General features: G+C 46.4%; 1 protein-coding gene across 1 annotated transcript; it reads right to left on the bottom strand.

Moving 5' to 3' along the window:
• Positions 1 to 1416: 1416 nt before the first annotated feature.
• col26a1 (collagen, type XXVI, alpha 1) lies at positions 1417 to 20288 on the bottom strand. Its single transcript, XM_076140820.1, has 14 exons — positions 19784 to 20288; positions 19092 to 19214; positions 18369 to 18472; positions 8746 to 8807; positions 8533 to 8653; positions 7818 to 7916; positions 7540 to 7668; positions 4503 to 4586; positions 4169 to 4221; positions 3648 to 3710; positions 3156 to 3191; positions 3027 to 3071; positions 2870 to 2954; positions 1417 to 2751 (listed from the first exon to the last, which is right to left on the bottom strand). Exons 1-14 carry the CDS (start codon positions 19963 to 19965, stop codon positions 2609 to 2611), a joined length of 1329 nt encoding a protein of 442 aa, XP_075996935.1. The 5' UTR covers positions 19966 to 20288; the 3' UTR covers positions 1417 to 2608.
• Positions 20289 to 20707: the final 419 nt, after the last annotated feature.

Consider the following 20707-nt stretch of genomic DNA (forward strand, 5'->3'; position numbering starts at 1 on the left):
GTGAGCAGAGCCGCAGTGTGGACCACACCACAGCTCCACTACATCGGCTTAGATAGAAGCGTGCATGTGTGTGTGTTTGTGTGTGTGTTTGCGTGTGATCTACAGAGAGAACATGTGTGGGTGTGCATCTTTGGTTGTCTGTGCCTGCCCATTATGCTGCATGATCAGTCACTGGAGTGTACACGGGGGAGCGTGGACATGTCTGATCTTGCAGCTGATCAAAAGCGCCAGAGACTCGTTCCCTTGTGGCCTGGCGGGCGAGAGAGCGAGCCTCATATCAACATGTCTCTGTTCACCAGACAGGAAAAACAAGAGAGAGAGAGAGCAAGAGAGAGAGAGAGAGAGACGGAGAGAGAGAGAGAGAGAGAGAGAGAGAGAGAGAGAGAGAGAGAGAAAAGCAGGCAGAGCACAGATGAAAGGATGCAAAGAGGGACCAGGGTGGAAAGTATGACAGTGATACATAACTCTTCTTCTCTCTCAGGTGCGATGATCCAGTGGCTAAGAGGCGGCGAGGTGTTGATGTGGAGGCGTTCCCTCCTCTGCCATGCATGGAGACAAGGTGCAATAAATCCTGAGCTGCTTCTTCTTCTTTACTTTGTTTACCTGCAGCTAACAGCTTACACGTCCACTGACTCCCCCTGTGATGTTTCCGGTAACCTCGACGACATGGAGCTGCGGAACAGCATGTTATCACCAACGAAGAGGACGAGAAAAAGTAGTCCATTATATTGAAGCTACTGAAGCTACTGAAGCTACGTCTGATAATCACTTGTTAATAAAGATTTCACACTTTTTTATGTCTGAAAACAAAAATGACCAATTTGTCACGAGTCGTCATCAATGGAGTCATGGAATCATGACAAATCGTCTTTGTGGGAGTTCAATATGAAAGGAAAGCCATGTAGCACTCGCATTCATTTGTTTATATTTCCCATGAGGCCAAGCGAGAGGACCACGGAGAGTAATGCATGCTGGGATGTGTCCATGGTGTTCAAATTACCAAAAAACTACAGTGTCAGCTCCTCTTAAGCTACTGGAGAAGTCAGTAGCTTGAGAGTAGCAGCTAGCTAATACCCAACACTGCGTAGCTACCGTTACCAGTTTGTTATGGTGTCTCTAAATGAAGTTAATCTCTCTCTCTCTCTCTCTCGCTCGCTCTCTCTCTCTCTCTCTCTCGCTCTCTCTCTCTCTCATGAGACAGAAACAAAGGCGCTAGTTGTTGTCATGTAGTTTAATTCTACTTCACACATCGACACAGAAACAAAACTGCTGACAACAAAGAAACAACTCAACTTAAACACACATTTACATTTCTGTTTAGTACAAAAGGCAACAAACATGCGCGAGAAACATCAAATCAGTAAAAAAAAAATGGCTGTATTTCCTCTTTATATTTTGTCCTTTTTACAGCAAACATTAATGAACGGCTTCATCAGTGGACAGGGATCTCCGTCACACGCACGCACACACACACACACTCACTGCGTCGTCCATTTCCTGGCATTAATGATTAACATGTGAATACGAGTGGTACCAGGCGACCTCATTGATTTATTCAGAGGGAGACACTTTGGTCTCTGGTGGACAGATTCTATGACGCTCTGGACGCTCTGGGTTCAGATCTTACAGAGAGGTGAGCGTAACTCTGTCAGGCTCAGCACCGTTTCAGCGACTCGGCCTTTCTTTTCCAGATGTGCGTCCCACCAGATGCTTTTCATTTCAGCATGGACTTATTTTAAGCAGATACCGCTGGCAGCTCGTCACGTCTTACCTCAAGTTTAACAAGGCGGAACGCAGAGAACACGAGAGGAAGAGAGGAGAGGAGGAGAAGAGAAGAAGAGGAAAAATGGCTTTGACAGACGAACACGAGAGGAACACCGAGGTCGTCCAACAAAGTGTCTGACGCTCAGCACATTAACCAGCACGTTAACGCTGTGATTAAACCACGATTAAGGCAATACATTGATAGATTGATTGATGTTATCTGGAATGCGCCATTAAAATGACTTTAAAAATTCATCAATCCACTAATCTGTTTTTTTTTGCAAATTAAAAGAAGCACTTACGCGACATAAATGAGGCAAATCAATTCCGCAAAATAAGATATGAACAAACTCAGAGAATTATGCGTCCAGTCAAGCAGATTTATATCAAACACATACATACAAAACTAGAAAAGAGTTCATACCTCCGCCAAGGTCGATTCCGTCTCATTCAGGATGCAATCTAACTGTCATACAGACAAATGTTTGATTCCACCACCTCAGGTTCCAAAGTTATTGACTGAATGTAACTGTTGTTGTCATAGCGCCACCATCAGGTCGACTGATGTTTAATTTTTTTGCACAACTTTGGTTACAAACTCAAGTTTGGCAGCCAAATGAAATTGAAATGTTGATTCGAGGACTGACAGTTGTAAAGTAATAGGTTGAAATGTGAAAGCGCTACCATCAGGCCAACTGGTGCCACAATTTAACAGGTTCTTTACTGGATGGCATCCAACCTGCCCACCGAGTTTGAGTGAAATCCATCAATAACTTTGTGAGATCCTGCTGAGAGACGGACAAACACGACCGAACATGTGACCTGTTGGCGGAGGGACTTAAACCTAAAGGGATGCCCGTCTCTGTCTCTCCTCCAGATCAGCCGTGTGCGGGGGGCTTCGAACCGCTGGCTGGAGACGCTTGGTCTTCACAGCGGTGAAGGAGAGGGGGTCCGACAGACTGCCGAATCCAGATCCCTCAGTGTTCTCTGCGTGAAGGACACGGAAGACAGAAAACCAATCAACCGCGACGCTCGTCTGACATTCTTACCATTCGCAGGGCCTGGAAAAACCTTCTTCCTCCTCTGTCTCTGCCTTTCTCCTTACCGTGGACGCCGATCATGTGCTCCAGGATCAGGACCCTCTCAGCCAGGATCTTCAGAGCCTCCCTGAGCTGTTGGACGGCTTCCCCCTGGAGAACACGACACACTGACACACTGCAGCTCGCTCAGCAGGGAAACACACTAATGGCCCATTCTCTTACCTCAGACAAGCCCTCTCCTGGCTCTCCTTTTGGTCCCGGTGGTCCCTGTGAACACGGCATACAATCATATCCTCTCTGAAGCGTGTGTGTGTATGTGTGTGTTTAGGAACAGGATAACTTTATACTTACAGCCGGACCTTTCTCACCCGTTACACCTAGAGGCCCCTGATATTGGAAGAGATCAGAAACATGATTTAAGACTCGAGCACTCGCACACGCACAAACACACACACACACACACACACAGAGAGTTCAGCGGCCTGCGTTTTTTATCCCCAACGCTAATCTGCCTCTTTGCCTGATCTGTGATCTTAAATGTGGCTAGTAGAGGGAGCGGATCAGGTTTAAAGGGCTGCAGAGGGGAGCTGACTGGGCCGCCTTGATTAGCGAGGCCCGGCCTTGGACCAGAGAGGCGAGGATTAGTCGCGGCTGGAGCGAGACTTTGAAGAGAAGCTCCTTCACCTTTAACGTGTTTAAGATGGCACAACATGTGAGGGACGCTTACGAGAAGACGTAAGAGCAGGAAACATTCAGATGCTTCATCAAAATCAAACGTGTTCGGAAAGAATCTTAATCCAACAATGACGAAAACGTAAAACAAAACCTAAAAAACAACCTCACCCGTTCTCCGCTATCTCCTTGAGGTCCAGGATCACCGTGTTGGCCTCGTAGTCCTTCCTTACCCTGACGGCAACAGAACAGAGGAGCTGAAGTGATGACATTCATACTTTGTTTATGTTCAATCTATGATGTGTATGAATCACAGGCGGACGTCTCAGGTCTTAGCAGCGAGTCTCAAGTCCAGACAGGCGGGACAGACGGATGAGCCGAGACCAGGGACTTGTAAATCAATGAGTTAAGCTGCATGCAGACAGGATTAGAGCTTTAATTACTCACACAGGATGATCGAGATGATGTTGACAGTAGTATTCCCGCAGTATTCACATACTTTCTACTGAACTGAACTCTTAAACATGAGGCCAGCTCAGGTTGGGAAACCTAAGCCAACTTTCTGAGCTGATTTTCCGACATTTACCCTTAAATGCAGGACCTTTTTGTGTAAATGCATATTTTACACTTGTGATGTTGTTGCTTTTATGTGATTAAAAAGCTTGGAGACAAACGCAGTGACGTATACTCACGTCTTGCCCCGGCAGGCCTGAGATCCCTGGAGCTCCTCTGGGTCCCGGGGGGCCTAAAAACCAACGATAATAACGCAATAAATATTAAATTACGTCTCTGATGACTGCTGTGAAATATTTAAATTCAATCCAGTTGAATTAAATGCGACAAAAATTCCATCTGGAAACATCAATGGCAAAGTAATTTACAGGATGTTTTTAATTTTTCCATTAAGTGTCTTGTGAGTGAAACGATCAGATCTTAAACGTTATGATTGCTAATTAAGCTTGATTAAAATGATGAATAACATGTGACTGTTAGAAAAAAAAAAAACTCTGCTGAAATGTGCCGTACCTGAGGGGCCGACGGGGCCCGACGGACCGGGGGGCCCAGGAACCACCGGAGGAGCAGGTAGAGCTGGGCGGACAGGGTTCACCTCTGGGGAGAAGCGCAAACAGAACAGCTGCTAGTGGAGCTTTGCACCAAATATACATCTAATAATGTTGTGCCGTCACTTGTTTGATTGTTCTTCTTTAATGTTTTGGTTTCAAGATGCAGCTCAGGATTTGATTTTGTTAAATGATGTCAATCTTATGATCAGAGCACCATAGTGAGATACAGTCACAATATTTAAGGGTTCATCTTTTGTCCTTTTTCCCCTTAAATGTTAGAGTTCCATTCTGTTTTATTTATTTATTTATTTTCATTTAACATTTTCTATCATATTTTATTTCATTTTTGTACATTCATTTATATATTGGATGTTTTTGTGTGATTTAGTCTGATTCAGATTCTGCTTTTTTTAAATCAATCTTTAGCCCATTGGATCAAAGCCCATTTACACTGTGACTTATCTTCTGGGTTTAGTCTGAAACATTTCATCAAAACGTATTTAACATCTAAAAATAGAAAGATAATAACTTAAAACCTTCAGCAAAATGAAGTGTTAATGTCTTTGTTAAACGTTTGCCGTCAGTTCCTACAAATAAACACTGAAATTCAGGAGAAAATCTCATGTGACCAAGGGCTCATAAAACAATTTTAAGTGTGAGAATTAATACACACACACACACACACACACACACATACACACACACACACACGCGTACAAATTGAAACCGTGAAATTACGACGGGTTGTTTCTCTGAGGCTTTACGCATTTACAGCATAAACATCAGAGCATTAAAGTCGCCCTCATCCTATAAACGTTTTTTCATTAAAGATAATACAAACAGTAACTCTTATAGGGCGTCATAAACACTATGGAAACCTGTGGCAACTGCTAGAAAAATTGGGTTTAACACACACACACACACACAATGTCTCTTTCACACACACACACACAGAGCAGAGTGCTGAGCAGCATTGACAGGTCTGGGGCCTGTTTCCCACAGCTTATTAAAAGCTGACTGAGGGCCAGTAACAAACGTCTGATAGCGAGCAGCAGATTTACGACTCGCCTGGATTTCTCTGCCGTCTTTTTTTTTAGAAGTTCTTACGCCAACAAAACACACATGACGCTTCAGCGACCGGCAGCTTGTGACGTCGTAGGATAATTGCACTTGCTTGTCTACAATATTCACATGTCGGATCTGTGCATAAGCAGATGTCATCATGATGCACCTTTACACTCCTGCTATGCTGATGTGAAATGAGTTTGATCTGTGTTTGGTCGAGTCTGTCCACCTTCGGAACCCCCTGGAGAACTGAGTCATTTTTAGCGTAACAGAAGGTTGAAGACATGGAGGGTCAGCAGTCAGGATACAGAGGATCACTGGCAGTCAACAGCCGGATTAAATGTGTGTGTGACAGTGACAGACAGCAGCAGCTGTTGGAACGGTGCAGTGGATGTTAAATATCTCCTTACAAAACATGCAGGAGGTGGAAATGGGGCCTTGTCCTCAGGGGGGCGGGGGGGGCGGGGGGGGGGGGGGGGGGGGGGGGAGATTTCAGAGCACGCTTGTAAGTATAAATTTTGTTTGAAACCTTGCCACACTTCCACTTCCCCTCCACTTTAACATGTGCTGCGAGTCAGACTTCCCCATGTTGAGACGGCGCTGTTACACCGTGGCTGCAGTCCACAGAAAAGGTCTAGAAGGAGCAGATTTCCCTCTGGAACTAATTTTCTAATGTTACAGTCTCCCTCTGCCTGGCCGCCTCCCCGACAAACTCCACATGAGTGGCAGACTATCTCCTCCCTGCTCCATAGCCGGCCGGCTTCTTGGCTGAAGGCCGCGGGCCGATTCCCCAAACGCAGACTGTTGTGCTGACAGCTTACAAATTAGGTCTGATTTACAGCCAGTTGGCCCCCCTCGGCTAACATGGTCCCACAGACCCAAATCTACATAGTTCCAGACCCGCAGACTCAGTTCTGGGCTCTGAATGGCAGATCCAGCCAAAAAAACTTAATCAGAGCCAGCAGCCCTCATGCTGTCATGATGATCACACAGACCTCTGCTGCCTCCCTGTGGTGGCTTGGGGGTACTCGGTCAGATCTAAAGGATGATCTGGGATATTCAAAGCGTCAAAGAGATAAAAATGAGACAGCAAACTCTTTAGCTTTTATTGTTTGTATACATTTGTCATAAATTTCTGATTATTTGTGATGTGAGACTAGAAAATGTACACACAAACACATCAACATATAGAATAAAGCAGGTCAGAGGAGACGCACAAAGTTATTCTTTGGGAAAAGTAAGCAAATGACATAAACGTACGCACACATTGATGTAGGAACAGAGTGTAGGAACAGAGCATGAAAAACAAGTGAGGTTTTCAGCCATCAGACGGATTAAACTGTGTTCCTTAGATGAGCTAAATGAGAGCAGCTGAGCGGACGCATCAGACAGGCGATCCTGGGCAGCGACGTGTCTCTGTTGTGGGTGGCGGGTGGTGTTAAGCGGGGTTGCAGTAAACAGTGGCCCGGCGGCAGCGCACACGAGGTAGCGATTAGCCAAATGTAAGCCAGAACGCTCGCTCCATTACCAATTTAATTTCTCCTCTGAAAGCTGCAGACACACATTGCCGGGCCTAAACGCCGGCTAATAGCTCTGCTCTGGGCCTCCACCTGTGCGAGGTCGGAACAGTTTCTCAGACGCAGAAACACACTTGGCCTGGTTTCCTCTTCTGCTTTGACGGGATGATTGCAAAAGGACGAGAGAACGGCGGGAGGAACGGACGCGTGAGATAAGACGACACGCGAAAGTGGTGAGTTGTGAGATTGTATGTGTGGTTTTGGCGTCGAGTCAAGTTGTTATAAAAATGGAAACATCTGAATTGTTTTAAGATTGTGCTGGGGTCAGAACTCGCTCCGGGTCCATTAAGCTCTAGTTTCCGTTCATCTGGTACAGATTTTTACTGAGTCAACGTATGAAAGGAAGGGTTGGCTCACCTTGGTCGTCTGTGTGGAAAACGTCGCCCCTCAGGCGGCCAGAGGAGGCGCTGGGACCCGGAGGACCAGGAGGACCAGGAGGGCCGCGGAGACCCACATCCCCCGCTGAACCTTTCTCTCCTCTCGGCCCTGAGCAGCAAAAAAAGAGAAAGTACAAATCACATCAAACTCAATTCAGGTTTCGTAATTGGCTCACACTTCCTCCGCCCCGACTGACCAGTAGGAGTCGCTGGAGCAGTGACACGTCTAGAACCCAGAATGTTCTGTTGAGTTGTTACCTGTGGTTCCGGGCAGGCCTGCTCGCCCAGACAGTCCTTGAGGTCCTGCAGAACCAGGAGTTCCTGGTGGTCCGACGGGCCCCGGGGGGCCCCGGCTTCCTGTTACACACAAAAAAACTGAAGTTTTTTTCTCAGTCAGTGTGTAGATGTAAAAGGAAAAGCTTACCAAAATACGAGCAGCTGCAAAAGAAGAAGATGATGAAAATACACAAAAAACAACGTCAAAGTCCAGAATGTCCATCAAAAGCTCCATGTTTACTCCTCAGAAAATACATCTGGAACACTTTCAGTCAGGGAAACATAGCAGAGATGGAAAATGTTGGAATTTTGGATGTAAAAGTGGAAAAATCATCTTTGGACCAAATGACTCCATCGCTCCAAAGGTCTAAAGACGTAATTTGGCAAACTCTCGCAAATCTAATGGACTTTTATCTTAAATGGTCTTTATGAAGGTCAACACCATCAGGATCTCCTCCTCCATAACATCTCTGCTCTCTGTCTCTGTCCGTTTGAGGGACAACAAATACTTTACTTATGTGTTGCTAAGGAGATGAACCAAAAAGAGCAGAACTTTTCCATTAATCAGCTCTGAATATTGACGAGAATGAAGAGACAACTTTGTATGCGTGATGGATAAGACGTGTGGGGAAGACATGTGGGGGAGACGTGTGGGGGAGACGTGTGGGGGAGACATGATGATGAAACGTGTGGGCACCTGGTGGCAGGTGTGGAGGTCCGATCGCAGTGGGTTGGGTGCCGTCCACCTCGTTGTCGCCCGGGCCCTTTGGTGAAGTGCGGAGCAGCAGGGAGGTGCGGCCTTCCGCTAATAGCTTCATCTGGAACACACACACACACGCGCACTTTGTGGACACACAGATCCTCAAATCCTCATCATCGTCGAGCATCATCATGTTGTTGTCACCGTTACCTTTGACTCGATGGCGTTAATTCTGCTGCTCATGTCGGTGAAACCAGTGCAGTTCATACACTCTGAGAGAGAGAGAGAGAGAGAGAGAGAGAGAGAGAGAGAGAGAGAGAGAGAGAGAGAGAGAGAATGAGAGAGGGAGAGAGGGGGGGGTTGGATTGATCAGATTCTTCTTTCTCTGTCTGTTTCGTCTCTTTCCTTCCTGTCTTCATCCTGGCACTGCTCTCTCTCTCTCTCTCTTGCTTGACACTAGCAGCTAGCTAATCCCCAACCCTGCTTAGCTACTGTAACCAGTTTGTTATGGTGTTTCAAAATAAAGTGAACCTCTCTCTCTCCCGCCAAAACACACAAGAACAAAGTCCATTAAACCAGAGCCAAGAATTTATTAGGAATTCCTCCTTAAATCACGTCACTCACACACAGAGCAAATATTATTACATACCCTCAAAGTCTGTCTCTCTCGCTCTCTCTCTCTCCCTCACACACACACACACACACACACACACACACACACACACACACACACACACACGACCAACTCAACTTTTACATCATTTCATTTCATTTCTTTTAATGTTATTTGTTTCATTTCTTTCAAATTTGTGACATTTCTTTTGGGATTTCTTTTAAAACTTGTTTGCCTCCTGGTTTCTAAAACATGTTCGACTGTGAAACATTTGTGGCCGTGGTGAAGACGATGTGTGTGTTGTTCCGTTGTGTGTGTGTGTGTGTGTGTGTGTGTGTGTGTGTGTGTGTGTGTTTGTTGCTCTGTATGTTTAGTCCCCTCTCTCTCTCAGACCGTGGCTGGTCCCAGCCATCCAGCCATCATCCCACACACACCACAGCGACATGTTTCCCAGCAGAACCGCACGTTTGTCCTAAAAATGAGCCTTCCTGTGCTCAGGATGCTCGCGGCTCATCAGCACCCTGGAATGTCAGCTGTCCGTCTCCGCAGATGGGACCTGCCCACATTGTGGTCATAGCACAGATGCCTTCAGCCAGGAGCAACTGGTGCTCCTAAATAACCGAGGGACGACTAAAATGACCCAAACGGCTCTGGTTTGTCTAAATGGTCGCGTACAGGCACCAACAGCGGCCAAGCGAGGTTTCTGGTTTCTCACAGCCTCCATCCGGCGTCTCCTGTCTCTCCTTGGATCACAGCCACAAACGAAAACAACAATCAACAGCTCAGCCTAACACGCATTCCTCAGGCCTCATCAGCCCAAATACCGAATCCGAAGCGTCCCCATGTGCTCGTTTGTCTGAGACCCACGCCGAGGTTTCTGCACACAGACATCAAACAGACTGTGGGTGAAGCGGCAGGCCTGATGAGCGAACGCCATCCAGCCTGAGGGGAAATTACGCCCTCGAGCCATCTGTGATCTGCAGTGTGGTGACTAGAGTGTGTGTGTGTGTGTGTTTGTGTGTGTGTGCAGTCGTGTGGTTGTGGCCAGCAGGGATCAGATCAATGAAGAGTTACAGACTGACAGTATTTGTAAGCAAATTTTGATTTATTGCGTTGCGAACATGCTTGACTGAAACAGGAAGTAACAAAGCAATTTCTCAAAATGTGTTACAAAAAAGTTTTGATTTATGTTCCATAAGATGAGCTGTGGCAAGTCTGATAGAAATGTTTTAGACAAAGCAACAACACAGGAAAGTGTCTGAGGATGAGGTCTGAACCGCCTGCATCTCATTTATGACAAAAGAAAGTAATTTTAGATGGAAAATGGCAGCAGAATGCTCACATTTACCAGGAATGAAGGCGGTGGATTACGACAGACCACAGTGGTGTGTTTTATATTTCCTACTTGTAGTATTTTGAATATTCACTTGAATTTGATCCACAGCGGTTCGGTGCACGGTCCAGTCCTAACAAGCTGACCGGTCCAGCCCTCATCTCTGTCCAGACCAGAGCCAGGAATAAGCCCGGGATTTAGCCACATCTCATTATGTCATAAACACACACCGCAGGAAAACACCCGAGCCTAGTCGACACAGCGGCAATGTAAAGCAGAGGAAAACAACTGGAGGTGGCAGGCAGGATTTCTGTTTCTGGAATTTAATTATGTTGGGTTTGAAAGCCAAACTTCCGTTATGCTCGACTTGATGCAATGTTTAGAATGTGACCGCAGTCTATAGAGGGTGTTTGGATCCATAATTGCACCATGGCAACGCAAAGACGGGCTTATTTTTCTTGGATGGCGCTCGGCTCATGGGAAAGGCTCACAATCATGTTGTCTTTACTGGCAAGCCAAACAAACAGCAAGTTGAGGAACTTTTTTTCTGCTCCAGAGGGAAGGGGGCGGAGTCAGAGCTCAGCCACCTGGTACGAGCATCAACTGAAAAGGGAAAAAGTGCCTGAAATGATGCCAGCGGCGACACTCATCCAACCAGAGATCATTTGGTTTGGTTACATTAAATGAGTTTAACGTGAGAAATCTGAATCAATTTAGGCTCCTCCCCCTCTGGCTCAAGTCTCTTGGTGCACAACGCTTCTAGAAATATGATGAAGCCATCAAAAATATACGTACTTCACTTTTCTAATCACGCTAAGCACTTTATTCAGAAAGGAAAAATAATACTTTGCATACTCTGCATATTTCTCATTTTGGCAGTCAGCATCACATATAATACACAATTGTTTTCCGGAGAGACACACTAATAAATCTAGAACGTCCAAGAGATTGAGTGCTTTTGTATTTCACACAGCAGACAAGTTGAGGGGAAATCCTCCACTTGCTTGTGTCTGCCTCCAGGGCAGGAACGCAGACTTGTTGAAAACGTTGCGTGATTAATTAGAATCTGCACCTGATTGATGTAGTTTCAGGCTTATTACATGCTTATCTTTCCCTGGAGGGAGAAAAGTAAACACAGCCCGTAGATCCACTGGTTCACTGAAGCTCTTGTTGTTCCTCCAGGCTGCAGAAAATGCTGCACACACTGAAAGCTGCAGCGAGGATGACTGCCATGTTGTTATTGGTTTTGGCAGCCGAATATTCAAATAATCAAATAGGAAAACACAGCAAATACTCAAATCGTTAAAATTGTTTTCTGGGCCAGAACCTCATAAATATCGTTGCTGAGTCTGACACTGAAGACTTGGATCAGCTTCCCTCCAGGCAGAGCACAAAGTGAACGAAAACCCAGAGGAAGAATCTTCATTTAATGAGCAGAAGAAGAAAAGCAAAGGACTTGTATCAGCTTGGCAAACATTTGGTGAAACTCAAAGTCAGAATCTGCAGAGACACTACATGTCCAACATCAGACCTGGAGACAGATCAAAGAAATCCCTCTCTCTCTCCTCCTCAAGTTTTTCACACACACACACACACAGACAGCAAACACACACACACACACACACACACACACACACACACACACACACACACACACACACACACACACACACACACACACACACACACACACACACACACACACACACACACACACACACACACCACGACCACAAAACAAACCATGACGCACACAGCTGGTGGCGGTCATTTTCATAGCCACTAAATAACTGCTCTGTCTGCTGGAGTGAGCAGGACACAGGGACGATGTACCAAAACATCTCACTGCACCATCTTAGAAAGCGTCTGTCACATCCCCAAGATACACAGAGAAGCGTATGCCCAGTCTGGTGAGTGTGTGTGTGTGTGTGTATGTGTGTGCAGACCACAGACAGCCTCCAAGAACTGGACGTGTCCCAGCAGTCTGTTGTGTGTCGGCTCCAGCCAGCAAGTGGTCAGCTATTGCTGGCATGAAGAACAGCTGGCAGGGAGAACACACACCCAAAAACCTCCCACCCCCTCACACACACATACACACACACACAGCAGTCACAAACTCCCATTAAATCACACACCTACTGGGACTGCGGTGGCTGGTCGAGGATGGTGAGCAGAGCTAAATGCGTTTGTGTGAAAGTCTAGATGCCTCCTGGTTCCACAGTGGGACCATTTAGGAATTGCTCACTATTGTGCCAGCTGACAGGGCCCACACACACACACACACACACACACACACACACACACACACACACACACACACACACACACACACACACACACACACATACATCACTGCTTTAAACTGGAATGAAAGGAATACTTGGAAAAACAAAGGAATCTTCCATTACATTTGATACAATGTGCCAATGCTTCATGCAGTGAGACATGTGGGAAATATCTGTCCGTCCATTGTCCACGGCTTATCCAGGTCTAGGTTGCAGAGGCAGTTTGAAAATCCCAGATGTTCCAGCTCCTCCAGGGTATTGCCAAGATGTTCCCGGGCCAGATCGGACTGATAATCCCTCCAGAGTGTTCTGGGTCTGCTCCGTGGTCTCCTCCCAGTTGGAAACGTCTAGAACTCCTCCTCCCAAGAGACCTGATGTCCGAGCTCCTCACCCCGTTCCTAATGCCTCCTACACACTGCACCGCCCCAGTACATGACAGCGTTGTCTTGCATTCCAGCGTTTTGAAGTCAGAGTCCTCCACCCGATGTGACGATAATCAGAGGGTGCTCGATTGTGAAAATGTTGTTGGCAAACAGAAATTGGGGTCAAAGAGGCGAAATGGTGAATCCCGACCACCAGCAAGTACTTTCATCCGCTCCTACCTGCAATCTCGTTCCTTTGGTCACTCCAGAGATCTGGTGACCATAAGTAAGAGTTGGAACGTAGCTTGATGACAAAAGCAACCTGCCTATCGATCTCACGCCCCGATGTAACCTCGCTCATGAACAAGAGATTTTTCAACTCCTTCACTCAGGACAGTATTGACAAAATAACGGCGAGGAGGCTCAGCAGCACTGACAGCGACCCGAGCAGAGATGGACGGCCTCACTGGTGCTCAGACGTACGGTCATCGCCGCGCTATGAGATCGCCTCGTGTGACAGAGGGGAACGTCTGAAACAAGGTCATCGTTCTCTTACAGGTTCAAATGAAGAAATGAGAGAACAGGAAAGGGTGGAGACGGAATGAGAGACCCAGAGACAGAACCATGGCAGCTCTGAGATGAGTTCACAGGAACATAATAAAGATTTACAAGCTGGAGATTCTATGAGCCCTGACATTCCACTATGGCAGTGAGTCAGTGAAGACGTCATGGACAGAACAATGGAAGTCGTGCGGATAATAGAGGACGGTGGGGTTGTTATTGGTTACACTAGCGGCGAAAGATTTCTTGCCAGGTATGGAAGGTATGACTTTGTAGCAGGTTGGACAGAATAATGGACAGGAGGACAAAATGTAAAGAATGTTTGCTGTGCACCTTGAAACCCCAAAGAGAAGTTGGCGGAAGACGTGAAAAACCCCAGAAGGAGCACACACAGAGCGTCATCCATCAAAGAGATCTGGCCAAAGGTCACCGCCAGACCTCTATCTGAGCACAAACAGGGATGTAAGAGAGACATCAGTCATATCTTCACGTCTTCAAGGCTGCAGGCACACGTGGGATGTGGCTCTGCTTTATCACTTTTCTCTGAGGAGCAGAGAGGGGGGGGTAAAAAAGAGGAAAAAAGGCCAGAAGTACAGAAGATAAAGAACAGTGACGAAGACAAGGGAAGGGCAAGTGAAGGACAAAGGAGAGAGAGCGAGGGGCTGAGAGGGAAGAATCTGAAAGTAATGAATGGCCGCGTCACAGCCGAGGGGTTAACTCACCTGTAGAGCCACATCAATCAAACCGAGGGGTTACAAAAAGAGTACATAACCCAACATAAAGTTTGATCACCGAGGAATGCTGGATACAAATATAAGAATGGTCGTCATCTGTTTCAGTAAATCAACTCTTCTCTTCGCCTTATCGGTCTCTCTTTAACAAGCTTTAACCCTTAGTGGGCTTAACCTGCAGAAATCTAATTATACTCAGCATCCAAAGTGATAATTCTGCAATAAATATCAAAATTCATCGGTAATAAAAGTCCTAACATTTGCCATATAATAAATAAACATTTTTATACAAATCTAGCCTTTCCTCACAAAGTTAAAGCCTTTCGTTTTGGTTTTTTGGTTTTTCAATATGCTCTCCACAAGGGGGCGTGGCCTGGCTCAGAATGAAACAAAGCTGCAAACATGGAGCCCCAGAGAAATATTTCATCCAGCAGAAACTTGTTTATCGGCAACATACAACATCCTCCTGTCGCTCTGTGGTGGGAGGTTAAAGCAGGAATGCGGTCAAAGGTTTAACGTTAACACATTTGACACACTAAATGTTTTCACTTCATCACTGAAACTTCACATTAACTCGCACACACACACATCCTGTGCACGCACGCCAGCGTCCATCTTTGGTTAAGTGTTTTTCCTCGAGTTTCCACACAAGATCAAAGGTTACTTCCACCATCAGGCTTCACCCGAGGAGGTCTTGGCTCTAATGCGTTCAAGATTAAGCTCCCCTGTACGCAGACGTTACCCACAATCCCCTCCTGTGAATACGATCGTGTGTGCAGATACGGCGGAGGGCAGCGGGGGCGGGGTGGTTCAGAGGCCGACAGCGGGGAAATCACCGACACATTCAACCCAAATCTGTTCCATTCCATCATACGTGAGCATTACTGTGCTGAAAGTTCAATGGAAACGTTGAGATGCACAGGAGCAAACACACACACCAGGAACCCACTGGTGGACGTCTGTGTTCCAAACCGACTGTGAGAAACACTCACCATTAAACTTTAATGACTTATATTCAGCAGATTGCATTGCTCTCTTTCTTCATCTTTCCTTCCTCCAGGAGCTCAAACTACTGAATCACCCCATTCCAGTGTTCTACAAGGTCTTCATGTTGTGCATTTTCTTCATATGGTATGAGAAATGTCAAAATGGTGTCACACAGAGAATCACTCAGGGTTTAGCGTGGAGGGATGAAGGCTAAGCAGCTTTTCAGACACACTTAACGTCAACCCTGGCCGTCCTGCGTCGTCTCTCAGCATCTCAGAGGACCTCGGTGGCCTCTGAAGTGGAGCCAGGGCCTCATCAAACCCAAACCAAAGGTGATGTCAGCTTCAGTGGGTGAGGATCTGATAAAACAGCTGCCTGAAGTCTCTTTGAAGTCTTTCACTGTGTGCTCACTCCAAGTCACAGACCCCGATTATGCCATTGTAAATGGATTTACTCAGGCATGTAAACATCATAGTTGCGGTATGACACCTCCAAACTTCCTCACGAAGCGGACGGCTATCGACTGCTATTGACACAATGAGGACATATTTCTTGAGCTTGGAGTGGCTGGTGATCATACAGGCACTCCAAATGAAGCGGGATGAAGCGTGATGTGAATCCAAAATGAAGCTTTGTGTGGCCCTCATTTAATGGAAGTGCCCGAAAACAGCTTTGTATAACTGAGTAAAACAGCACTGCCACAAGGATGCAGCATTTAGGATAGGATAGGATAGGTTGTTTATTTATCTCACGGATGAGAAATTCAGTATTCACCACGTCTTGGCTAGCCTTCCATGATTATATACAGTACCTAAGGGTTTGTTTACATCCATTTTCATTAACTTTTCTGGGTCGCAGCTTTCACTCACACCTTCTGTTTGTGTTCCACACTGAGCTCACTCACGCCCCCTAGTGGAAAGCTTATTACAAAGACCCTAGCTGCAAATCCTGACCAACTTTGTGAGAAAAGGCTTGATTTACACCAAGAGGCTGAACTCCTCACACCAGTGAGTGTGGGAGTGCTGAAAGGGTTAATCCACATACCCATACATCTCAATCACACCTGCTCTCGCACCACACAGAGCTTTCTCTGCGCCCACGAGGTTAATCTGCAGCTTTAGTGCGTCCGGTCTGATCTCAGCGTGGTCACGTACGTTACAGAGACCTGGAGGAACCGTGTCACACTCATTCATCTGTGAGCTTTCCCACAGGAACACAGAAGCTCTGCTGCAGCTGGAGCCCGAAGGGACACAAACAAGCCTCCTTCTCTCTCCCTCTCCTCTCCTCCTCTCCCCTCCCCTCTCCTCTCCTCTCCTCTCCTTTCCTCTCCTCCTCTGACATCAGCCCGGGCCCTGCTGTGGAGAGCCTGGCCTCCTCTCTCTCTGCATATGGAGGTGATTTTCCTCCTGTAGCCATTGGACGAGCGTTAAACAAACAGCCACATTACTTCTTCACACTCCTGTAAGCACTTTGGTATGAAGTGAACCATAACCTCTGCTAATCTTATGTATCTATACGCTGGCTGAGTAACAGCTTTGTGATGACGCCTGTGTTTATTCCATTAGCATTAATGTATGTTTACTTGACTGGCTGTAAATCTGCCCGGTCCAAGTGCAACAATGAATAATTCAGCAAAATGGAACAAGGTGGGGGTAATTATGACCAATAAGCACAACTCCGTGTTTGAGGTAAGGCCTGCTCTTTTCACTGACACGCTAATTGTTGCAGCGCTCGCCCCAAACAGTGGAAGAATTTGCTGCGTGGACTAAATGTTTAGATTCAAAAGGTTGAAATAACTACAAAGTACTTCTCCAAACCACTAGGTGGCGACGAGGCCCAGAAGCTGCAATGTGACGCAAAATGCACATTGCTAGTATTTGGTGGTAAACAACTGAATCTCATTCCTTTGATTCAATGAATCCTGCCCTCTCTGGATTCGTTAAATGACCTCTGACCTCTGGAAATCTCGCTCGACGCAGGACAAAGACGTCATTGGTGTGCCCCCTGCACGTCCTGAAATGTCCTCATCCCTGTTCTCACAGGAGTCTATCCAGGAATGTGGCCGGGGTCTGAGGAGGACAACTGCTGCGACAACAACTTGTCCTGCATTCCGCTGCATGCTTGCGTCCTAACATAGCATAGACGAGACAAACGCTTCAGGCTGGAGCGTTTATGAGAAAGAGTTTGTTTGTTATCGAAGATGAGCAGCCAGTCAGGCGGTTCACATCCTCCTCTGACTGCAGCTCTATTCTGCTGCTGCACTGTAAAGTTTCCCTCTGCTCACCTCCACACGTGCACACATGGTGCTGAGCAGCGTGTTTCTATATCTGTAGATGTACACACAGCACATTTTAGAGCCTATGTTAGACGTCCATCTATCCTCCCACTCTGGGTGTCAGACAGGCTGTGGTGTCTGGGCCTTGGCCCCGGGCCCCTGGGTGCTGGTCTGTGGTCTGACAGGCCTCACTGCTGCACTGGAGGCTCCACTGAGCTTCATTCATTCAGTTCACTGTTAATGGCATGATGATGAGCTGTGTGTGGGTGTGAGGATGGGTTGGTCTCTCTCTCTCTGTGTGTCTCTCTCCTCTCCCCCCTGTTTCTGTCTGTCTGTCTGTCTCTTTCTTTCTTTAATGTGGCGCTATGAAAGAAAAAAGGTACAAACCACAGAGCCCAGGATCTCTTTCAACTCTGGTTTTACAGCGCCGCATGGCTCCGTCTGCAAGCTTTCCATTTTAACACCACACAACTTTACAATGGCATCAAGAGACAAACTTCTGCACAGTAGCATAATTAGCAACCTGCTCCACTGCAAACCATGAAATATCAAAAAGGCTCTGATGTGGCTGAAGCTGTGTGGTGCTGCTAAGAGGACGCAGATGGAGAGAACACCAGGTCTTCATGTTGGACCACAGAGCTGGCTCGTCCATTTCTGGAGACAGACGTAAACATTAAGTCACTCACCTTCACGACACTCCTCTCCAACGAACCCCGGGCAGCATCTCCACTCCAGTGCAGTCATCTGCCTGTAGGTCACCTTGAATGATGGCCTGACCACGGCCCTGTAGCTGGAGAACACCACATGGTTACCACAGCAACACTCACACAGACACACAAATCCATCAACATGTTTTAGGCATCAGTTTTCCACAATTTAACACAATTTGTTAGTCTTAAACTGTTTTATTTATGTAATGCAGCAGTTTTACAGTTTATCTTCTTATCTCCCATCATAAAGTCCCACATCACTTTTGCAAATGCATTTTGATTGTATTTCATCTCTTCACATAGCCCTTTGGTCATTGTTAAGGAACATTGGAGCCCCGGTCTGTGGTGCAGCTTTCCCCAGCAAGTAGAGCCAACATGTTGTCCTCACACCTCCTCAAATCTCTCCACTTGTCAAGGTCTGTTTGTTTTCACAATATGTGTCCATGGATTGAATTGGCAATTAGCCAGTGTGAAACCATGAGCTCTACATGTTGTCCAAGGCTGAATGGAGAACACAGGCTGAGGTGTAATAGAAGCTGCAACATCATGATGTGACAGCAGTTTGTGTGTTATATTGATGATAATTCACTGATTGAGAAAAGCAGAATCTGATCCAAAATGTGACTGAAGGAGGCGGTGGAAGAAGGAAAGTGGGCTGAGGTGATAGCAGCAGGAACACTGAGGACTTCAGAGGTATACCTGATGAGTTTGGCACAGGGTCCAGGCCACCGGCAGCCCTGGAAAACTCTCTGCACTGTGGTCTCTGTCCCATTCTGCACCTGGCAGGTCACCGTCTTAGAAACAGTATACTGACACCAGTTCCTAAAGAATGAAAGACACAAAGCAGATAAGATCAGACCAGAGAATAACGGAATTACGCCGTTAGTGGAGTACAAAGAATGAGAAATACTCCAAACTAGGATCCAATATCAGTCTGGGGGAATATGGGTTTCATTACAATTTTAACATTTCTCGGCGGATGCATGGATACATCTTTATGCAGTTGCTGTCTATACATGCAAATATAATGGAAAGAATACAATCCCGTTTTGAGATCATCACATTGCACAGCCCTCTTTAAAAATGTGGATATTCACTAAAGAAAACGACATTCCACAGATTCTATGGCACAGTTCATCTCAATAAAAGTTTGGGCTCCACATGTTGCACCACAGCCTCTCTCACACAGCCTCTTCATCACAATGAACACATTACAAAGAATTCCCAGCAATCAGCGCTAAGGGAGAAACTATGTAAACATTGACATGGGATAATACAATGTCAAACAATCCCACACTTTTAGATTCTAACCATCTTACTTTCTATAAATGCATTTCTCACCAGCAACGCACTTACTCGGGACAAACTAAAGAACAAAGTGAGCGGTTCACCTGAGCTGGTTCTGGGTCCCGGTACCGGGCGGTCCGGAGGTTCCGCTATGCTCCGATTTGATGCGCTGCCGCTGCAGAGTGACGGTGGGAAAGTGATAGACGAACCCGGTTCCCAAGGAAGGAGAGAATAAACTGATCCACAGGCAGAGCGCGCAGAGGGTCGATAGCGCCATGGTGTCCATCTGATTACTCCTGATTGAGAATTCCTTGGATACTCGGATCTTGTATTTCAAACGAAACCCCTGAGTTATAAATCCTTCTAATAACTGAGGCGGGAGAAGGAAAGGCTAAACGAATCCCGCTGTAAACGCTCCCGATGTGGTCATTTTGTCTGCACCCAGAGAAACAAAAGTGGTCCTCTCAAGGTCCCTAAGTGACTGACACGGAGCCTCTTCCTATAGAATAATGCGGTTTTCTGACGCTTGACATCATGCCGAGGGGCTGCGGAGTCAAATATCCACTGTGCGTAAAAGGCGCGCAGAAGGTTGGAGACGGAGCGCGTAAAGGCGCATCTGGTCCCGATCGACAAACCACAAGCAGGCAGTGTTCATATAGGGGGCTGTTATGTCGGCGTGATGGTCAATGGTTTATTGTTTCAGCCATTAACTTGGTCGTGTTTGATGTGTGATGTGGTGGGCTTGTGTCTTTATGGTCACTGAGGGTTCACCCCAAATCGATAGTTAAACTGCTGTGCTGTCATAAAAAAACAGTTTATTTCCTTTTCAGTTTATTAAAAAGCCTGAAATAAACGACACGGTCAAGACTATAATCGATCGAATTAAATACAATAAGGATAGACAACAGAAATATTTATCTAACAACGTCAAGACGTTTTATGATGTCATCACAATTTACAAAACCTCATAATTAGACATGTGAAGTATGATTCAGCATTGTTAAGTTATCTCGTCTCATGCAATGGCT

Source organism: Genypterus blacodes, unplaced genomic scaffold (genome assembly GCF_046128005.1).
Source record: "Genypterus blacodes isolate CSIRO-AG114 ecotype Tasmania unplaced genomic scaffold, CSIRO-AGI_Gbla_v1 ptg000003l_1, whole genome shotgun sequence".
NCBI lineage: Eukaryota > Metazoa > Chordata > Actinopteri > Ophidiiformes > Ophidiidae > Genypterus > Genypterus blacodes.

Excerpts from the sequence above, each read along its gene's own strand:
- col26a1 (XM_076140820.1), bottom strand. The coding sequence starts at position 19,965 with ATGGACACCATGGCGCTATCGACCCTCTGCGCGCTCTGCCTGTGGATC. Across the intron at positions 19,215-19,783 it reads GGGACCCAGAACCAGCTCAG|GAACTGGTGTCAGTATACTG; the intron begins GTGAACCGCTCA and ends TTCATTCTTTAG. Across the intron at positions 7,917-8,532 it reads ACCTCCACACCTGCCACCAG|GAAGCCGGGGCCCCCCGGGG; the intron begins GTGCCCACACGT and ends TGTGTGTAACAG.